Source organism: Aythya fuligula, chromosome 3, assembly GCF_009819795.1.
Source record: "Aythya fuligula isolate bAytFul2 chromosome 3, bAytFul2.pri, whole genome shotgun sequence".
Taxonomy (NCBI): Eukaryota; Metazoa; Chordata; class Aves; order Anseriformes; family Anatidae; genus Aythya; species Aythya fuligula.
In genome coordinates this window covers 79,343,453-79,364,174 of record NC_045561.1, presented here as the reverse complement: position 1 = coordinate 79,364,174, position 20,722 = coordinate 79,343,453, and the positions used below count along the sequence as shown (strand labels likewise).

General features: G+C 39.4%; 1 protein-coding gene across 8 annotated transcripts in view; it reads left to right on the top strand.

The window, feature by feature from the left end:
- PTPRK (protein tyrosine phosphatase receptor type K) overlaps positions 1 to 20,722 on the top strand; it is a 325,563-nt gene that overhangs the window by 302,459 nt on the left and 2,382 nt on the right. For all 8 annotated transcript variants that reach the window (XM_032184622.1, XM_032184624.1, XM_032184619.1 and 5 more), the window contains 11 exons: positions 1,636 to 1,672; positions 3,207 to 3,304; positions 4,043 to 4,159; positions 4,900 to 5,054; positions 6,142 to 6,277; positions 8,167 to 8,316; positions 8,958 to 9,131; positions 13,339 to 13,470; positions 13,701 to 13,826; positions 17,556 to 17,719; positions 19,090 to 19,225. In XM_032184622.1, coding sequence (XP_032040513.1) covers positions 1,636 to 1,672; positions 3,207 to 3,304; positions 4,043 to 4,159; positions 4,900 to 5,054; positions 6,142 to 6,277; positions 8,167 to 8,316; positions 8,958 to 9,131; positions 13,339 to 13,470; positions 13,701 to 13,826; positions 17,556 to 17,719; positions 19,090 to 19,225 — 1,425 coding nt within the window. The remainder of the gene's footprint in view (positions 1 to 1,635; positions 1,673 to 3,206; positions 3,305 to 4,042; positions 4,160 to 4,899; positions 5,055 to 6,141; positions 6,278 to 8,166; positions 8,317 to 8,957; positions 9,132 to 13,338; positions 13,471 to 13,700; positions 13,827 to 17,555; positions 17,720 to 19,089; positions 19,226 to 20,722) is intronic.

The following is a 20,722-nucleotide window of genomic DNA, read 5'->3' as shown; positions in this document are numbered from 1 at the left end:
CAGATAAATTCTCACAGATATGTAGTAATTCCAGTTCCTTGAGGATTTTTTTTTTTTCTTATTTGGAAGTAAATAAGATCTCATTATAACCAGACAGGAAGGCAACAAGTTAGAACTGGCACTCTGCAATTTTAAAGTGACACTTTTACCTTCTTCTGGAAAGCATTATCAAGTGCAAAGGAGGGTAACACAGATTCCACTTCAATAATTTGAAGCTGGGGCTTAATATCAAGGACTCCGTTAGAATTTTTTTTAGTACTTTGATGCAGCCTTCATCTCATCTGAAGTCAAGAGTAGGATACTCAGAAGTCTTTTCATAAACCCAAGAGGAAGGTGTTCTCTGTCTAGACAGGATAATGAAGTAGTCCATGGGAAAGGATATAAACTCCTTGGGTACAATGAAATCCTTCAGTTTAGTAGCAAGAATTGAGTACTGGGAATCCAAGGGCTCCTGAGCCTGATCTCCTGTAATGCCGTACTTGATTCAAGTGGCTTAATAAAACTGTACCTTAACAAAAAGGGGACAACAGGTAATGGTTTTAAACTAAAAGAGGGGAGATACAGTTTAGAGGTCAGGAGGAAATTCTTCACTCAGAGGGTGGTAACCACTGGAATAAGTTGCCCAGAGAGGCTCTGGATGCCCTGTCCCTGGAGGTGTTCAAGACCAGGTTAGATGAGGCCCTGAGCAGCAACCTGATCTAATGTGTGGATTCCCTGCTTATGGCAGGGGGTTGGAACTACATGATCTTTGAGGTCCTTTCCAACCCAAGCCATTCTATGAAATAATTGGTCCTTTCACATTTGCACATTGTGAAACTTTGTATTGTCTTCTCACCAGCAATATATATTTTCTTCCTCTTTGTAGCTATTGTTGCTAGTATTGGTCAAAATACATTCTCAATGACTTCCTCAAGAGGTGAATCCATTTGTCTTTTAGTTTCTATGCAGACATTTGCTGTTTAATGCTGTGTGGTACAGCTAGAGTTGGCATATACCCAGATAAGTGGAAACCTGGTTGTGTAGGGTTGTCTATTTACCTCTCTCTCTATATATATATGTATGTGTATATACTCATGTGTATCATGTGCAGTGTAGTACATGCACACTTTGTGCAGTAGCGCAAAATATTTTGCAGATGATTCCCTTGCAGTAAGGCCTTGATTTTGTGCACATGCATTGCAATAATTTTCTATTTTGTAAGAAGGCAAAAGATGTGTATTTTTTATTTTTTTTTCCTGTTGAAATTGTTGGGAGCACTGATTGAATATTGAGATAATCTGGTGGCAAAGACAATTTTTACTAAATTTTAAACAAATGCTCCATTTTACTCAGCTAGGAAGATAATGCCGAGGGAGGATGAGATTTTAGGCCCAAGGGACCTGTCTAAAATTCTCCTTTCTGGTATACTATGGTGTCTGTTTAAGTCGGATGTTGTTATTTTCATTTTATTTGTTGTCATTCAAACCTTTTCAGCATTAACAGGTTTTTTTAGGTTTTGAGCTTCATGCTGCTCTTAAATATTGGTCTTTTCTGAAAAGGTTGTCTAGACATAAGAATTCTGTTGTACATTATGCTTTTGTTTTCCCCTCCCTCTTAGTAATATGATACTCAGACTAACTTGTATTGCTGTTTTAGGGATATCAGAGACCAAGTCACTACATTGCAACCCAAGGTAAGGATATGGCTGCTATTAATCAAACCTAATAAATGCTCTTTGCAATGTCCAGCAGAATTTTGCTAGAATGAAAGTAGATGAAAATAAAGTATATCCAATATTGTGAGTTGTCTTTTTGTGTTATGGTAAATGAACATAGTATTGCTCAGTTGGAATGTGAATAAATGCACAAATTTCACTAATTTGTCATGTTAATTAGATATTGAGCAACTCTTTAAGTGCTAAATTCATCTAATAAAGTCACTAGCTACTACCATGATTTCCATTTATGAAGATGAATAGAGAAAAGAGGCATGTGGACAGAGAAGAGAACAGTTTCAACCTGCCTCGGGGACTTTTTTTCTTCCCATTTTGCAATATATTATTTTACTGTTAAGGATTTTGTCCATGATGGAGATGGTGAAGATAATAATGATAAATTAAACGCTGTCTCACTAAATCTGGGTGAAGTAAGGCCAAAGAGGGACAAAGCCTCTTTGTAGAAAGAAATGAGAAGAAATGAAGGAAATCATAGTCTATGAATTAAAATAAAAATAATTAGATTTAGATGTGTCATTATTTGATCTGTGAGTACAATCAGATAGCTGGCTGGAAATAACCCATTATTCATGCTCTTGCTTGATTGTACATGAACACAAAAATGGGCAAACTAAACACTTGTTTTAAAGCAGGTTTTTTAAATTTCTGTCCACAGTTTTTTATTTTTGTATAAATGCGGTTTTAACTGGAATCTCTATGGCAGTTGTATTTTACTACATTTGTATTTTACTTCTATTTTACTAAATGTCTGCACATTGTAGTGTGTACAGGATACACTTATGTTGCTGCCTTAGTGTGCAGCCTCTGATCTGGCGCATGAAGGATCATTCTTGAGCCCTCAGATGTATATCATGCACAGTAAACATACAGTACTACCGCATTGTGGTCAGGGAGCTGTTTCCGAGATGTAACAGGGTAAAAGCTACTGCCCCTCAACTGAATATGTCTCATCTCTGCAGCAGAGCAGGAGCATACCTTAAATAAGTGCTCCTTGTTCGCTTCATGGAAAAGTACTTAAATTAGTTTAAATGCCCTTCAGTGGGAAGTTTGTGCTTCAGCATCTGCTCATGGCTGTGTGCTTTCCTGGGAGCAAGATGGTAGTGCACGAGGTCTGTGCCACCAGCCTCACCACTGGTATCACCAGCACCTTGGTGAACATCACAAAGAAATTCACACTTAACACATTATTTATTTCATATAAAGCAAACCTAGTGTAGATGTAGTTGCACGTTACTGTGTCCTTGTAGTTTTCAAGGCACTTCCAGTGCTTCATTTCTTTCAAGTGGTAATTCAGTTAAACTGAGGAGATTCAGCACTGGTTAGAAATAACAATGTAGTCTAGAAACAGGTGTGATGATGTGGTTTCATGAAGCTTTCATCTTTGAACAAGTGCATTTGTATGTGTCAGTTCTGTAAAGTTATGGATTTTATTTTTAGTGTTTGCTTTGTCTGTTGTTTTGTTACACAGTTGTATCTGGCATTTTTCTTACAGGTCCAGTTCATGAGACTGTGTATGATTTCTGGAGAATGATATGGCAGGAGCAATCAGCTTGTGTTGTGATGGTCACGAATTTAGTGGAAGTTGGAAGAGTAAGTTTTTGTTTCACTTTTCTTTTAATGCTGCAAGCCTCAAGAAAAACTTGCTGACAAAACATACCACTAGCAGAATGTAGATGAGTCTTGTGAAGGACCACCTTGCATCCAGAGAACAGAGGAAGGGGTCAGGTTGATAGTCCACATGTTGTTGCAGGTTACGGTATTGCATTAAAACAAAGCTAACTTCTGAAGAGCCACCACAGATAAATGAAGCTATGCTGGGTTCACTTAGTGAAAAATCGTCTGAATCCAAAATTTGTTTTTTTGCAAAACAGATTTCTATATTAGGTCACTCAAATGAACACAGCTAAGTATACTGCTGAGAAAACGTACTTCTATATCAGTGACTAGAAACCAGCAATTTACAGTTTAGCAGTAACACTTTCCTCAGGGAGTAATATAAAGCATCTGGGATTACTTGCAACAGTTTGATTACTGATATGAAATGCATCCCAGTTAAACATAAAGTGGAAATGTGTTGCATAACTCAGCACTAAAATAAATAATAAAAAGATCATTTTAGAAATGAATTTGATATCTAACTACAGCCACGTAAAGCAGTGTAAACTCCTTGCAGCTAGTGCTTTACTCAACAGAACCGTTATCCATGACAAGTTATGTGAGTACAGTTTCATTTTGGAAATGTGTGAGGTAATGCAGTATGTGCAGTAATGTATCCTCAAGCTTTTATTTTTTTCTTGGGTGTAAAATACATCCTCATTTTGTATTTAGGTCAAGTGTTACAAGTATTGGCCTGACGACACTGAAGTTTATGGTGACTTCAAAGTGACTTGTGTAGAGGTGGAGCCCCTGGCAGAGTACGTCGTCAGGACCTTCACTCTTGGAAGGGTGAGCACATTTTGAAAGGGCTCAGCAAAATATTGTTCCCTGGTAGCAAGGAGTATGCTTGCACATGTTCCTGTGGGATATGAAGTCCCTCTGTGTGGTTAACAGGCCCACAGTGTGAGCAGCCATATCTCACTGCGGGTGTAATGTGTTGCATCAGGGCTATCCAAACATGCATGCCACACTGTGATTTAGATTTGCCAGAAACGTTGACCGCTACCCTCCCCTCTCTCACATTCACCTTTTCTCTGTAGCCAAATTTCTGAGCTGAGCTCAAGTACTTGGTTTTGAATCCTGCCTGTCATTCATCTCCATTCACTCTGCCCTGAATGCAGCTGAGCCAATCTCACTTAATCAAAGAACAAACTCTGTAAATGCAAGATATGTGATACAACTGTGGTCTTCTGATACGTCCTTTTACTTCCCTGTGTATGTTGCAGGTCATTGTCTTAATTAGCAAAACTTCTGAAAATTAATGCAAAATGCATCTATGTATATAAAAAATACTTAATGAGGCAAAAACTAGCATACTGTAGTAGCAAAAGTAAGAATGATTAACTTCAAAATGGAAATTAAAATACAATAACGCCTTTACACTTTGTATGTTCTTTGCTTTAAATAATTGGTGAAATAATGAAAATGGCATGTAGATTCTATCAGTGGTATCCATTATTTGAGTCAGAGGATATCTTGTCAATGAAATACTTTGAAATTCATAACCTTTTTTTGCCTTTGTATTACAGAGAGGCTACAATGAAATCCGTGAAGTTAAACAGTTTCATTTCACTGGCTGGCCAGATCATGGAGTTCCTTACAATGCCACAGGCCTGCTTTCATTTATAAGGAGAGTCAAATTATCTAACCCTCCTAGTGCAGGACCTATTGTCGTCCATTGCAGGTGTGTACAAATGCAGTAGATTGATTTTTTCCACATATGTATATGATCATTTACAATAGTCTCTTGTGAAGCATTCATCATTTTGAAATATTTTTGATTTTGTTGTTTTCTTTTTGAATTGCCTGAATTCACACTACAGTAGGATTTGGCTGTCTAAAGCAGGTTTTGGAAATAAACAGATACTAATACTGCTTTCCTAAATAGACTAACTAGACATCTTCTTTCTAAAGAACTGCACCAACTAAAGCATATTAAACTCCAGGCTATCTTTTTAGGTAGCCTACAAAAATTTTGTGACAGCATTCGAGAAGTGTAGATACAGCTGCTTTGATAGCTTGGTGTTGTATAAAGTGTCTGAACAGATTATTAATTTACATCTAAGTAAACAAGTATATGAATGAAGATGGAATGAGGTTAGTGGCAACAGACACGCAGTGTTGTTTCCTGTGCAAGTTTTGCAAGGTTTATGTTGTTGGGACATAGTCCTTTCACAAACAGAATTTCCTTTCACTGCTGTGAAATGTTTAATTACATTCTATAGACAGTTACTATCCCTTTACAGATTTTAAAATTCACTGTGCAAAATTCTCTGTGCTGATGTAAAAACAAATCAAGCAGGAGTATTCTGGATAGCGTGCTGCCTAAGCCAGTTTAGTGTTTAGCTGATAAAATGGACATTTTAATTTCTTACTGTAATGTATCACTTAGAAATCATCCCTAGTCTTATTAATAGGGACAAGATCTGTCATATTTTTGAAGTACATCTTAATTATTTTCCAGATTTAAGTTTAATTAACTTATTTTATTTTTTTACTTAAAGTACTGATCTAGGTGATAAAAGGAGAAAAACAGATTTTTAAAAAAATTTTTTTTTTGATGTTGTGTAGTGAATCAAATCTAATGGGAAATGGTTATTTTGGGCACATCAAAAGTTTTAGAAGACATTATGAAGAGAAGGAGAGAAGATAAATATTAGATAGTGGTTGTGATGAAGAAGAACTGAATGGCTTTGTAAAAATACTCTCAGTAATGGGTTTGTAGTTGTTTTAATGGGACTATTCCTAACAGTATTTACTGATCCTTTTAGTGCTGGTGCTGGACGCACAGGTTGTTATATTGTGATCGATATCATGTTAGATATGGCAGAAAGAGAAGGAGTTGTGGATATCTACAACTGTGTGAAAGCCTTACGGTCCCGTCGCATCAACATGGTACAGACAGAGGTACGGCAGTTTTCCTTCAAAGCTTTCTGAAACGTGCTTGGTCAGAATTTCACTGTTATTTGGCAAAGAGCAGACAGTGCTGAGGGGTTATTATCTCCTTTGGGAGGCAATACTCAGTACAAACAGTGCCCAGAGCCAGGGTTGTACAACAAACCTGCCAGCTCTTTCTGTCTTCGTACAAGTGAGTGCCCACCTAGCTTTGTAACAAAAGGAAAGCAGAGAGGACTGTTAGTCCTACAGTAGGTCTGTCTGTCACTTCTTTCCCAAGCTCCACTAACAGTAATTCCAGGAATCCCAAACTGAAGCTGGTTACCACCGTTTTTGGACTGTCTCTACTCCCTTTATCCATAAATTGGCTTACCTCTGGACCTTTGTATACATTTCATCCTCCCTTTTCAACTCGTCTTTTATTTGCTTTGTTAACCCAAGCCTTTTTTTCCTATTCTGCCCCTCTTGTATTCCATTATGCCTTCAGCAGCCCCCCAGAAAAAACATTGCCATAGTGTCATAGCTCCCATTCTACCACCTGATTATCACTGAGCTGCCACAGAAACTTGGTTTATTGATCTGTATTAAGCCCAGTTTTCTGAACTAGTTCACCATCTCACTGTCCTTCATGCAGACATCTCCCTGAGAAGTTATTTCACCTGTAATGTTGAATGTGACTATGTGCAATTCTCTGCAATTGGCAGCTATGCATATCAGTGTAGTTCACTGCAGTCTTTGTTCTGTGCTGCAAGGCATGGCTGTTATGGAATGAATAAATGTTCCTGATCAACTAATCCTGCTACAGGACCATTAATCTTTGGAAAGTGTGTGGAGTGAACTGTTTCAGTCTGACTACTTCAACCATCCTAGTTTAATCAGCTGTTGAATGTGAATTAACAGCCTTACTACCCTTCCTTACTCTTCCTCTCCCTTTTGCCTTTTACCTCTCATCTTTTCTCTGAGATTCATACTTATTCAGCTAACTGGAGCTGCATAATGGAGTTGCAGCAGGTTCTTGTGATGGTCATCTAGACAATAGTGACAGCAATGCCTCCATAGTGATATGCATAAGGCAGCACAAGCTGTACAGCAAGAATACAGCTGTGGTCTCTGGATACGTGCTCTTGTTATAGGCACATGTTAAAGTTTGTGCTGGATAGCCTCATTGCTATCCACAGGACCTAGGTAAAGCTGGATCACTTCACACACCTTGCTGTATAGACATGATTTATGTCTATTAGTAACTTTAGAGGTGAATAAATACTGTAAGTGCTGTGTAAAAATTGATAGAAAGCCTGACTGAAATAGGAATGCAGTTGTCTAGGACTCAGGATTTCTCAAGAAAGACAGAAAAAAAATAATAATGGAAAGAAACACTGTTCCTATTGAGATATGTTTATGACTTGCCTAACTACTAGGCAATGGGTGTACTAGCTTGCATACACACACAAGGAGAATCAGCTTGCTAATCACAGGTAGTTCTTGAAGCAATTTACACTTTCTGCTTGTGTCACAAGACTGAAAGCTTTTTCCGGGAAGAAAAGAAAAATGAAAAAAAAAAAAAAAGTAAAGCCAGCAAGTCAGTGGCATACATACAAAAACCCACAAGCACCACAAGAAAATTGACACTCTGCTCTCCCCCTCCCCCAGTTGCTATGTCTGCGTTTAACTTATGATAAACTTAACTGATGATAAACTGGTTCTGAAGAAAACATCCTTGTTAAGTGCATCCGAATTATGACAAGCGTGTGTTTGTACTAAAGCAATTTTTAATGTATTGATGGACAGGCACTACCTTGACTGAGTTTTACAGTATGCAGAAGATCCGTTTTTCCTAAAGGAAGGAAAGATTGGTTGCTTTTCAATGACAATAATTTTTGTTTCTTTGCCTAATTTGGTAGGAGCAGTACATCTTTATTCATGATGCCATTCTAGAAGCTTGCCTGTGTGGGGAAACTGCCATTCCTGTCTGCGAATTCAAAGCTGCTTATTTTGATATGATTAGGATAGACTCTCAGACAAACTCTTCACATCTCAAAGATGAGTTTCAGGTATTTGCAGTTCCTACTAACTCTTCATGTGACAATATTTTGTGTGTGTGTGTATGGATATTTATTTTATTTTAATTGAAAGGTGTTTTTTATCACATTTATAGTATTTTGTCCCTTACTGGTATTCCACAAAATAAAAAACACCTTTTTGTGCTTTGTGAAGTTTTAAATATGAAATACCCCTCTTTAAATAAAATTTCAGTAAGTACTTGTCTGGAATAAAGAGCACTGGTTAGGAACCAAAGAGAGCGTTAGCTTGCATTTGCACAGCTAAGGCATAGCTTGTTTGGGCTCCAAAGGATCCTCTTTGTTTTATTCCTTTTGGAGGGGATGGTGTCATGTGGAAGTTGTTCGATGATATGTGAAACACCTGTTACACCTGCAGTTTAATGCCCTCCAAAAGCTCCAACACAAGCATCAAACAAATAGGATCTCTTATTTGCTAATGTAACTTTGCACCCATCAGACAAATAGGATTTGTTTATTTATTTGCTAATGTCCAATGTCTGTTTGCTAATGCCTCATGTTTTCCCACATTACAATATTTTAAATTAATAACTTAGAGACTCTTGAGAGTCTGCAGTCTTGAGAGTGAAGTCTGTCAGGTCAACGTGCTAAAGCCAGTGTCCTCTCTCCCTTAGACCCTGAATTCTGTCACCCCTCGCCTGCAAGCCGAGGACTGCAGTATAGCCTGCTTGCCAAGGAACCATGACAAGAACCGCTTCATGGATATGCTGCCACCTGACAGATGTCTGCCTTTCTTAATCACTATTGATGGGGAGAGCAGCAACTATATCAATGCTGCTCTTATGGACGTAAGAGACTATCTCCCTTGTCTGTGTAGTGTGCCATGAAAAGCTTTATAATATGAGAGAAAATGCTGGTTTAAGAAAGGGTAATTTTTTCATACTATAGTGCCCAGTGAAACAGTGCTAACAAAGAAAGGTGGGGGCACGGGTAGGAAACCCCACCAGTTTGTGTTGCTGGTTCAGAAGTTTTGTTATAATTAGTTGTTTGCACCCTTATGAGACCAACTGGAAAGCTCTCCTTTTCAAGAACATTACATAAAGCTCTATTCTCCAGCCCTCCTGATCCCAGCAGCATATAAAATATCTGCTGTTTGTCTGCAAGTAAATATTACCTACCTGAGCACAGAATCATAGAGTCATTCAGGTTGGAAAAGACCTCTAAGGTCTTCTAATCCAACCTTTAACCTAGTACTGACAAGTCCACCACTAAACCATGCTACTAAGTTCTACATCTACATGCTTCTTGAAGACTATATCTACATGATTCTTGAATGCCATATCCCCTTGTCTTATCACTTAGTGATTGGGAGAAGAACCTGATCCCCACCTTGCTACAACCTCCTTTAAGGTAATTGTAAAGTACAATAAGGTCCCCCCGAGCCGTCTTTTCTCCAAAGTGAACAACCCCAGCTCCCTCAGCTATTCCTCATAAGACTTTTCTCTAGACCCTTCAACAGCTTTGTTAACCTTATTTGGAAAAAAAAGCATGGAGTTACTATCACTAGTTTATGAGAAAGGCTGTGTACGTTGGAGCAGGAGAGACAGAGAATCACAGAATTTCTAGGTTGGAAGAGACCTCAAGATCATCGAGTCCAACCTCTGACCTAACACTAACAGTCCCCACTAAACCATATCCCTAAGCTCTACATCTAAACATCTTTTAAAGACTTCCAGGGATGGTGACTCCACCACTTCCCTGGGCAGCCTGTTCCAATGTCTAACAACCCTTTCGATAAAGAAGTTCTTCCTAAGATCCAACCTAAAACTCCCCTGGCACAACTTTAGCCTATTCCCCCTCGTCCTGTCACCAGGCACGTGGGAGAACAGACCAACCCCCACCTCTCTACAGCCTCCTTTAAGGTATCTGTAGAGAGCAATAAGGTCGCCCCTGAGCCTCCTTTTCTCCAGGCTGAACAAGCCCAGCTCCCTCAGCCGCTCCTCGTAGGACTTGTTCTCCAGGCCCCTCACCATCTTGGTTGCCCTTCTCTGGACCCGCTCAAGCACCTCCATGTCCTTCTTGTAGCGAGGGGCCCAAAACTGAACACAGTACTCGAGGTGCGGCCTCACCAGAGCCGAGTACAGGGGGACGATCACCTCCCTAGCCCTGCTGGTCACATTGTTTCTTATGCAAAGAGGAAGAAGAACAAAATGTTTCTTTGGCATGTTTGGGGATAGGGTAGTGTTTTATTGTTTGTATTTGCAGTTGCAGATCTTTAAAAATCTTTGGAGCTTGAACAACAGAAGTACCATTGGGGAAAAGGCTAATTGATGGGATGAATGGAGGTGAAGCTGCTTACAGTGTCTGGTAGATAAAATAGTTCAGCACATGTGCTGTCAGATACCTGCCTGTGTCTGCCATAGCATTTCCAAAGTTAGGGGCCTAAAGACACTTTTACAGTAAATACATAAATAAATGGCCTGGTTTTCAGAGCATCTCACTTTCTCAAAAATGAATTAGTCAGAAACTGTGGTATGAAGAAAAGATGCTGAAATAAAATGGTAAATAGCAACAAAAATTATCAGGACTGAGTGGTATTTGTCCTGGAGCTCTGCCTGAGCTAGTGCAGGAAGCATTTATCTGCTAGCAAGATACAGTTCATAATCTCACAATTAGCTATTGTGCTAGAATAATAGAGGACTAGCATTTGTGAGACCAATCCATTAGAGAGTCATAGGGGCTGAATGGATGAATTTGAGTAGTGAGTAGGATTTTGGTAGTAACCAAAATTGTTTAGAATTGCAGTTAAAATTACATTAAACACCTGGATAAAATTGATGTGATAGGGACCAATGAACACAGCTGTGTGATCTGGGGAGAAAAGAGGACAATGCAGACAGAAAGGCTGTGTGGCAGGAGGAATCTGAGTGTGTACCAGTATATGGCAGGCAGAGATAGAAACCAAGCAATGTAATAATGGATGAGCAATCAGAAGCAAGTTAAGGACAGACAGAAAAGATAGTACTAAAGGGAAAAAAAAAATGCTGAAAAGCAGCACATTACAATGAAGACATATAACAAGGTTTTGAGAACAGGGTTAAAACTTTGGATAATAGAATTTTTTTCATGCTCTTTTTTCTTCTGACTTTTAATGCTGATTCATTTGGAAAGGGGAACCCCACTGCATTGGGAAAGGAAAGGAGACTTTCCTAGCAAAACAGAAACAAAAACTTTCCACATTTACTTGTCCCTATGTTCCCACAAAAAGTTGTCTGCTTCCCAGAGTGATAGCAAGTATTCTGCCTGCTCTTTTTAAAAACGTGGTCTTAATCTTAATCTCAGTATGTTCTCTTGTCTCAGGAAAGACCAGAAATGATGGGGAAAAGGGCTAGAAAAACATCCTCTAGTACATGTTTTATTTCTTAAAAATATAAGGGAAGAATTGACAGGTGATGTTCACAATTTGCTTCTTGGGCAAACTGAGGAAGTAGGACACAGGCTGTGTGTCCATTCTGCTCCTTCAATGTGCTTCACACATTAGGAAAAGATAGCAAACAATAGGAAAAAAAAATATCACCCTCCTTGTTCTGTTGTCAAATGGGTACTGATGCTAAAAGTTTTATTATCTTCACAATTTACAGTAAGTAGAAGAAAAAAAAAAAGTTTTATTTTTCCTTTTGGGCCTCACACTGTGCTCTTTGAGGGCATGTTAATACATTGCATATTACAATCCCTCATGTCAATCTGAAAGCAAGCAAGGTCATATACCAGAAGTGGTTTAGCTACCCTACTAGGTCTCTGTGCTAGACTAACTTAATCTACTTATTTCAGTAAAAAACTGCTCAAGTGCTACTAGCACAGGTGCTAAACACTTAATGTGGGGATCTCTGCATTGCAAACAGCAGTCCCAGTACTTCATCTTCAAATTGGCCACTTAAATTCCCATATGCCTACAAGAGTATTCACCATTTTACTCTGTTTCTCAGATTAACCTGTTGTTGCTTCCTTGCCAGTTCATATCTGTATTCCTTCACTGCAGAGCTCTTCCGTGCGTAGTTGCATATCATCTGCAAAAAACTTCTATTCTCTCCTTTTGTGTTTGCTGCTAGTAATTCATGTACTGCAGAGGCATAGCCCCTTTGCCTCCACTTGTATCTGAGGCAACCTGTGCAGGGCTGGAAAGCCCTATTTGCACTTGTGTATTATGAAGCATGCAGAAAATGGAATCCTCTGAAAATAGTATTTTGCTGTTTGGCCTCTGCTTTCTGGTGGAAATTAGCCCCAGTAACTCTGAAGGTCGGTACTGAAGTCCCATAAAAGTTGCCACCAGCTTGACATTGAGTCCTAGTACACTGTAAGGCAATGCTCTGCTTCACTCCTCTCTGGCTCTTGTTGCTGGAGTCTTCTTTCAAACTAGCAGCGCTGTCTATGGAAAACAAAATGTGAAGAGTTCTCTTGCAGAGGAATTAAAAGGTTTTAGTTTGCTGCTGCGCTGAGGAGTTCTTCTGTGACAGTTTGCTTGAGATATTCTTGGGGCAAACTCCTTAGTGAACAATAAAGACTCTGAACCATGTAAGAAAAAAATGGGATCTGTGGTTGTGGCACTGAAACAGGACTTGGGGATGAGCTTAGTGTCCAGGTCAGCTTCCAAGCTCACATGTGGCCTGGTGTAAACAGGGTGACTTTCTGAGTCCTCTCTGACCATCTTTGCAAAACAGAGAGCAAGTTTTCTGCTGGGTCTCCATGGCACAGTGCTTGGAGTGGCATGGACCAAGCTTCAGCTCAGCAGAGTCCAGCGGAGCCCCTTCAGTTCCATCTGCACATCTGAACTGCAGGAAGACATGGCCCATAACAGGAGATAGCAGACCTGAGCAGAGCAGCCTTTTTGTTCTTACTAGAGGCAGCAATGTTATTTTTAACATCAGCTTCAGTGAAATCTGTTGTAATTGATGTCACAGCTTTGTTCTATTTATACTTTTTTTCTGTTGCAGCGTTTGAGTGGAAGTTATGAAGTACTTCCTCTACCAATGCTAATAAAATCATTTGCCTTTGCAGAGCTACAGGCAACCAGCAGCTTTCATTGTCACGCAACATCCTTTACCAAACACTGTGAAAGATTTCTGGAGATTAGTGTATGACTACGGCTGTACTTCTCTTGTCATGTTAAATGAAGTCGACTTAGCACAGGTTAGTTTGGGGCTTGAGTTTTCCATACACTGTCATGTACTTTAATTGCTCTGAATCCATTACATGATCAAAATGTAGAGCAGTGCAGTTATTTTACAGTTATTCTGTGGCTCTGCTTTACAGCAACTAATTAATACTGGTAAAAAGCTAGATGCAATGTCTGCAGTGGAGCAAGGCAATGCTCATATTGTAACTAAACATTTAACTGTACCCATTTTGCTCTGGCACAGGGCTGCCCGCAATACTGGCCCGAAGAAGGGATTCTGCGGTATGGTCCCATCCAAGTGGAATGCATGTCCTGTTCAATGGACTGTGATGTAATAAACCGAATTTTCAGGATATGCAATCTAACAAGAGTAAGTATTATCATAACAATATGTAACTGTTGTTAACACTCTCTGGACTCTTATGGTTTTTAATTTTGAACAATAGTCAAATATTAATGTTATTAAGACATCACCCAGAAAAGAATGTAGCATCACAATCTAATGCTAGCTTCCAGAACTTTTCTACAGCTGCACATTAAGCAGAGAGAACGGTGAGTGATAGTTGTTCTGTAATGTTCTTCCTGATGCGTATGAGAAGGATTCTGTTTGGTGTTCTGTGAAAGAGGTATCCACATAAGTAATATATGGTGACAGGCATTTAGTTCATACATTTCATATGACCTTTTCTGTCCTGAATCAGAAAATGCAGTACTCAGGGTGGTTATATCACCATCGCCTTCTCAGTTTGAGATACAAGAACCACACACCCTACAAAGTGAAGTGTGAAAACACTATGAAAATTCCTCTAAAGAACTCTGCATCACTGTGCTTTGACCTAAATTTGTCACCTTTTCTTGACTTCAGTACCAATGCCAGTCTTGCTTTCTCGTCAGTTCTTTCATGCATTGCACCATCTTGTCTTTTTGCTGTCCCAAATTGTTTCACACTGTCACAGCATCTTCTCTAGCCCTGTTTGCCAAGGTGTATCCTCCTCTAGCTCACCTCTATAAATTACTTACTAATGTTGCATACAGGTAAAGAGTTACAGATGCACATGATGCAGTTGTCTATGCGGTTAACCAGCAATGCCTAGTTAACTACTACTTCTTATCATTACTACTTCTTATCTTTCATCTAATACTGAGCAGCTCACCATCTAATATTAGATAGTGACCACCTGTGGTGGTTTTTTTACCGTGCTAGGCAGCTGAACTCAATCACAACCGCTCTCTCACTCCCCCTCCTTAGAAGAGGAGGGGAAGAAGTAAAGGAAGGAAAAACTCATGGGTTGAGATAAGGATAATTTAATTAAAATGAAAAAAATTTATATTAAGGAAAGATTATTATTAATTCAACAATTTAACTAAAGGGAAAAAAGGGAAAGCGGAAAAGGGAGGGGGAAAGGGAAAAAAAAAAAAAAAGGCAAGTAAAAGCTGTGTGGAAGTGCAGAGGAAAGAAATTACTCTCTACTTCCCACAAATGAGCGATGCTTGACCACATCCTTGAAGGACCACGTCCCTTCTCCTCAGGGCTGCTCTCAATCCATCCTCTGCCCAGACTGTATTTGTGCTTGGGATTTCTCCAACCCAGGCGGAAGACCTTGCACTTGGCCTTGTTGAACCTCATGAGGTTCACACAGGCCCACTTCTCAAGCCTGTCCAGGTCCTTCTGGATGGCATCCTGTCCCTGCATTGACTGCACCACACAGCTTGTCTTGGTGTCATTGGCAAAATTGCTGAGGGTGCAAAGGTGCACTCAATTCCATTGTCCACGTCACCAACAAAGATGTTAAACCACATCAGTCCAAATACTGACTTTTGAGGAACACCACTTTTCACTGATCTCCATTTGGACATTGGATCACTGACTGCAACTCTTTGAGTGCAACCATCCAGCAAATTCCTTACCCACCAAGTGGTCCATCCAGCAAATCCATGTCTCTCCAATTTAGAGACAAGGATATTGTGCAAGACACTGTCAAATGCTTTGCTCAAGTCCAGGTAGATGATGTCAATTGCTCTTCCCCTATCCACCAATGCTGTAACCCCATCGTAGAAGGCCACCAGATTTGTCAGGCATGATCTGCCCTTAGTGAAGACATGTTGGCTGTTGAAGAATAGGTGTGGGCAAGGCACAGATTACTGTGTATATAAAGAATTATTTATCTTCATAATTTTGGTCACACTGATTTTTTCCAAATACAGAGATCAGTTTGCATGTGGTTAGTATTTTATCCAAACCCTTTATTTTGCTTATATTCAGAGTTAAGAAAAACATTTTTAGCTCTTCATACACTGTTTGGAAACTACAGGAAGCAGAGGTGTGGAGCACACTGGTAAATATTACACTACATCAATTTTTTGTTGTATGCTGAGATTTCCTTTTTTGGGGAGTAAGAGAGGGGGGAGGGGTTCCTTTCTTATTTTCACTTATTCCATTTCTTTTTTACTGTGGTTTGATTTTCTACTCCTCTACTTCTCTTTGTTTCCTGTGTATTTTGCCTTTACATCTTATTTCTAAACATCACAGAATCACAGAATGGCCAGGGTTGGAAGGGCCCTCTGAAGATCATCTAGTCCAACTCCCTGCTGAGCAGGATCACTTAGAGCACATTGTGCAGGCTGGCATCCAGGCAGGTTTTGAATATCTCCAGAGAAGGAGACTCCACAACCTCTCTGAGCAACCTGTTCCAGTGCTCTGTCACCCTCACAGTAAAGAAGTGCCCTCTCATATTCAGATGGAATTTCCTGTGCTTCAGTTTGTGCCCAATGCCTCTCGTCCACTCGCTGAGCACAACTGAAAAGAGACCAGCTCCATCCTCTCAACACCCTCCCCTCAGATATTTATACACATTTATGAGGTCTCCCCTCAGTCTTCTCTTTTCCAGGCTAAACAGGCCCAGTTCTCTCAGGCTGTCCTCATATGACAGATGCTCCAGTCCTCTGGTCATCCTATTAGCGCTCCTCTGGACTCACTCCAGTAGCTCAATGTCCCTCTTGTACTGGGGAGCCCTGAACTGGACGTAGTACTCCAGGTGTGGCCCCACCAGGGCTGAGCAGAGGGGGAGGATCACCTCCCTTGACCTGCTGGCAACACTCTTCTTAATGCACCCCAGGATACCATTGGCCTTCTTGGATGCAAGGGCACATTGCTGACTCGTGGTCAGCCTTCTGTCCACCAGGAGCCCCAGGTCCTTCTCTGTAGAGCTGTGCTCCAGCAGGTCAGCCCCCAGCCTATACTGGTGCTTGGGGTTATTCCTCCCTAGGTGCAGGTCCCTGCACTTGCCGTTGTTGAACTTCATGAGGTACCTCTCAGCCCAACCCTTCAGCTTGTTGGGGTCCCTCTGAATGGCGGCACAGCCTTCTGGGGTGCTCTATTCTTCCTATTCTCTTTGCACTATTCTTCCTTTTCAAAAATCCACATTCCTATTCCTGTTCACCTGCCTTGGCTCCAAGAAACTGAGCAGACTATTTATTTTTCCAATAATCGAGGCCTTTCTTGTTGTCATAATTCTATTCAAAACTCTTCCCATGCAGCATCTAACACATGGAAGGCTCAGAGACTATCAGCAATGATTATAATAGTGTGGCGAAAAGGGAAGACATAATTTAAGGAAAAAGGTCATACTTGTGCACCAATATTACTTGTTTATTTCTAATGGGGTCAGTTCATGCATGGGAAAGTTTAAAACTGAGCCAAAGGTATGCCTCTTCATTTCTGTAGGTCTCAAAATTTAACAAATGTTTTTTTGTTCATTACTGGTGCTAAGAGTAAAACCTCTTGACAGGCAGAACCCTGGACATTTAGTCAGGATAGGTTGCAATACTGACTGATAAACTTTGATGTTATCTTCGATATAGTTACTTTTTTTACCTTTTCTCCTTTTTTTTGTTTGTTTGTTTGTTTGTTTGTTTGTTTTTTAAATCTTTGTTGAGCCCAAGGAGTATGAATTAACTACAGACCTATCATGCAACGTATACATGTTGTAATCTGTCCACAATAAAAACACTTAGGTATCATATTACTTTTATATTTTGGTTTTCTAAACCAAAATGTAAGGGTGCCCTATTGACCTAAACCTCTTTGATTTCCCCTCAGCCACAAGAGGGCTATCTGATGGTGCAACAGTTCCAGTATTTGGGATGGGCTTCTCACAGAGATGTACCAGCTTCCAAGAGATCCTTCTTAAAGTTAATCCTCCAGGTTGAAAAATGGCAAGAGGAATGTGAAGAAGGGGAAGGCCGGACCATCATTCATTGTCTGTGAGTAGTTTTGAGAAAGTCAGTTGCTACTCTTCAGATAAATGTGTTTAAATTGGTTCATATTTTAAATTCAACCAATATTTTAAAGGCAGTATTATTGTGTGCTTATTTTTGTGTCCTTGTTGCTTAAAAATAAAAGAAAAACAAAATGTATCACTGGTACTGTAGGCCAACCTTTGGTCAACTTTCAGGTTTGTATCAGGTCAAAGTACCATGGCTATGAGTATTTTAGATATGATACTACAGTGATATTGTGCATTGTCTCCCCTGTACATAATAGCAAGTTTTTTCAAGTGGAAATTATTTACAGATGATTTTCTTCTGTACAGTTTGAATTTTTGTGGTAAGAGGAAGTATTTTATGCTGAATAAATTTGGCCAAATGCCAAATTATTTTTTGTGTACCTCTTGCATATCTTGTATTGCTTTTTTTTTTTTTTATTAAAACCTATTATTTAGGTTTTTAGATTGAAAGATACAGATATAAGAAATGTAACAAAAGTTCTGTAATGTGATCCTAAAAGTACTGTTGATAAATGACCACTGACTACTTATCTGAGTAGTCTAATATTCTAAAAAGAGTGCTCAGTTCATTAAATGTATTACCAGTAAAATTTCATGTAAAAAAAAAGAAACAGTTTGGGGGTTTCAAAAAGGCACTGTCTTTGTCTACTTCAGCAGAGGATGATCAATCTCTTTCCTTTATATTTATATTTATATTTGTACTTATATTTGTATCCATATTTATATTTCCTCTAGATTTAAATATAGAGTTAAAATCTTAGAAATTAAATTACACATTTCTCCTTTTTTAAAAAACTGCTTCTGTGTATATGTTTGGAATTACCTTGTAGCCCCTTTCTGCCTGCCCCTTCTCAGTATACCTGGAACTTTGTGGCTAATTTAAACTTAACAAGAAAAAACAAGTACCTGAATTTCTTTGAAGTGAAGACTAAAATAATTCAGAAGTGCCCCCAGAGGTCAACAAGATACCAAATCAATGATGCTTTGGCATTACTCTGGCTAGATAACCCTCATATTCTAACACAATTTAAATGAGTCTTCTTCCAGAAGTAAATGGAAAACATTGTACTTGTCATTGAGCTTGGTTTTTAATTTCTAATACCTATTTTAACTGGGCTATAGCATAGTTGGATGGCATGGTGGGCTGCAAGGGCAGAATTCAAGTTACTGAGAACACAGTCGGAAACACCAAGTGTCTCAGACCAAATGCACTGGAACTGCAAGGTGATTGCTAAAACCCAGTCTCTTTGTGGGAGTTGCTTGTGCTTACCAAGCGAAAGAACAGAAGTATGTATTGGATGCTTATTACGCCCTAGTGACATTTAATCATCTCTTCTTTGCATACAGAAATGGTGGTGGACGGAGTGGGATGTTCTGTGCCATCGGAATTGTGGTTGAGATGGTAAAAAGGCAGAATGTGGTCGATGTCTTCCATGCTGTGAAGACTTTGAGGAACAGTAAACCCAACATGGTAGAAACTCCGGTAAGCACAAGTCCATCAGGGTTACTTCAAATGGCCGGGGAGCTGGAGGCTGTCTTATTGTGTGAGCTGTGTTCTCAGTCCTGTGTCCATAAAACAGAGCAACCTTTGTGGAACTTCAGCTAAAAGAAGAAAAGGACCTGGATTTTGGCCTCCCATTGTAGTATATATGGAGTGGAGGCTGGTCTGATTCTTAGAGTAAGCATAAGGTTGTGAAATGTTACATTTTGTGTTGGAAATTTGTTATGTACACACTAGTCAGCACCATGAGAGGCCAGGCTAAGCATTTATGGTACTCATCTTTTAGTGGTACTGTTATTTTCACAGAAAACATTCTTATTTAACAGTGTGAACTTTAATCTCTCAAAATAACCTGGTCTACTTGACGAGAAGTTGTGGCATGTTGTGCTCACACAAACATCCTGAAATTTCACAAAACAAAGTATTTCTTCTTGGTAGGAATTAGCTGTAATGGAGACTGTCATGTTTTAATATTTAATAACAACTGCTGTTTTGGAAACTATACTGAATAATGGTAATGTTTGTTACTCAGATTTATAGTAGTCAAAATGATACCTCAACTTTAAAATCAAAGACTATTGGATCTTGTGTTTGGAAATTAATAACCAATAGAAGCCTAAATTAGCAAAACCACAAGACAAAACACAATATTTCTATGTACATTGCCAGAACTCAAAACAAATTTCACTTTTCTGAATGTGTGTGCATACAGCATGTCTGTCCATGTCATCACTTGAGTCACCAAAACTGAACATCATGGAAAGGGCTTAAAAAATGTCTTCATCCCCCAAGTAGATTTTTTTTCTCCCTTGTAGTTGAATGTGAAAGCAGGTTAGACAGTGTTTTGGTGCTTCTGCCATTTGACTCTCACACTGCCAGCAGCCAGTGTCACTTTTCAGCCAGATGGCTGCCTACAGCATGAAATTCAGGGATGCCAATTGAAATTAAAAATGTTTTGCAGTTTATGCATCCTGAAAATTGCTTCTGACCTTGTGAACTTACATATTGAGCAAAATGGCTGTAGCTGTGTTTTCCTACACTGCCCTTTTTCCAGGTGTCAGTGTTTGTTTAGTATCAAGTAGCTTCCATGGCACAATTTGCTTAATTATTGTGTATCACTTCCATCCATTGCTACTGCATAAATTAAAAAATGGTTAACATATTAACAGCTAGAACATATTGCAGCAGCAATAGCATTGGTCTAGGTATTGCTGGTTTAGCTGCAAATACTTTACAATCTGCCGTGCTATAGACTTCTCAGACACAACACATTGAATTGCTGCCTGGATTTCAGTTCACTGCTGTGAGGAAAACAGGTTTGATCACATGGAAAATTACTTGTGTCACTGTAAAGAGAGGCCAAGGTAGATTGTGTATGTTTCTGATAAATGATCTGAAAACTTATAGTTTTAAAATAGTCCTGAATTCCATTGTAGCTTTCATCTGCAGGTACTGAATTTCCGTAGTTACATGTTTCTG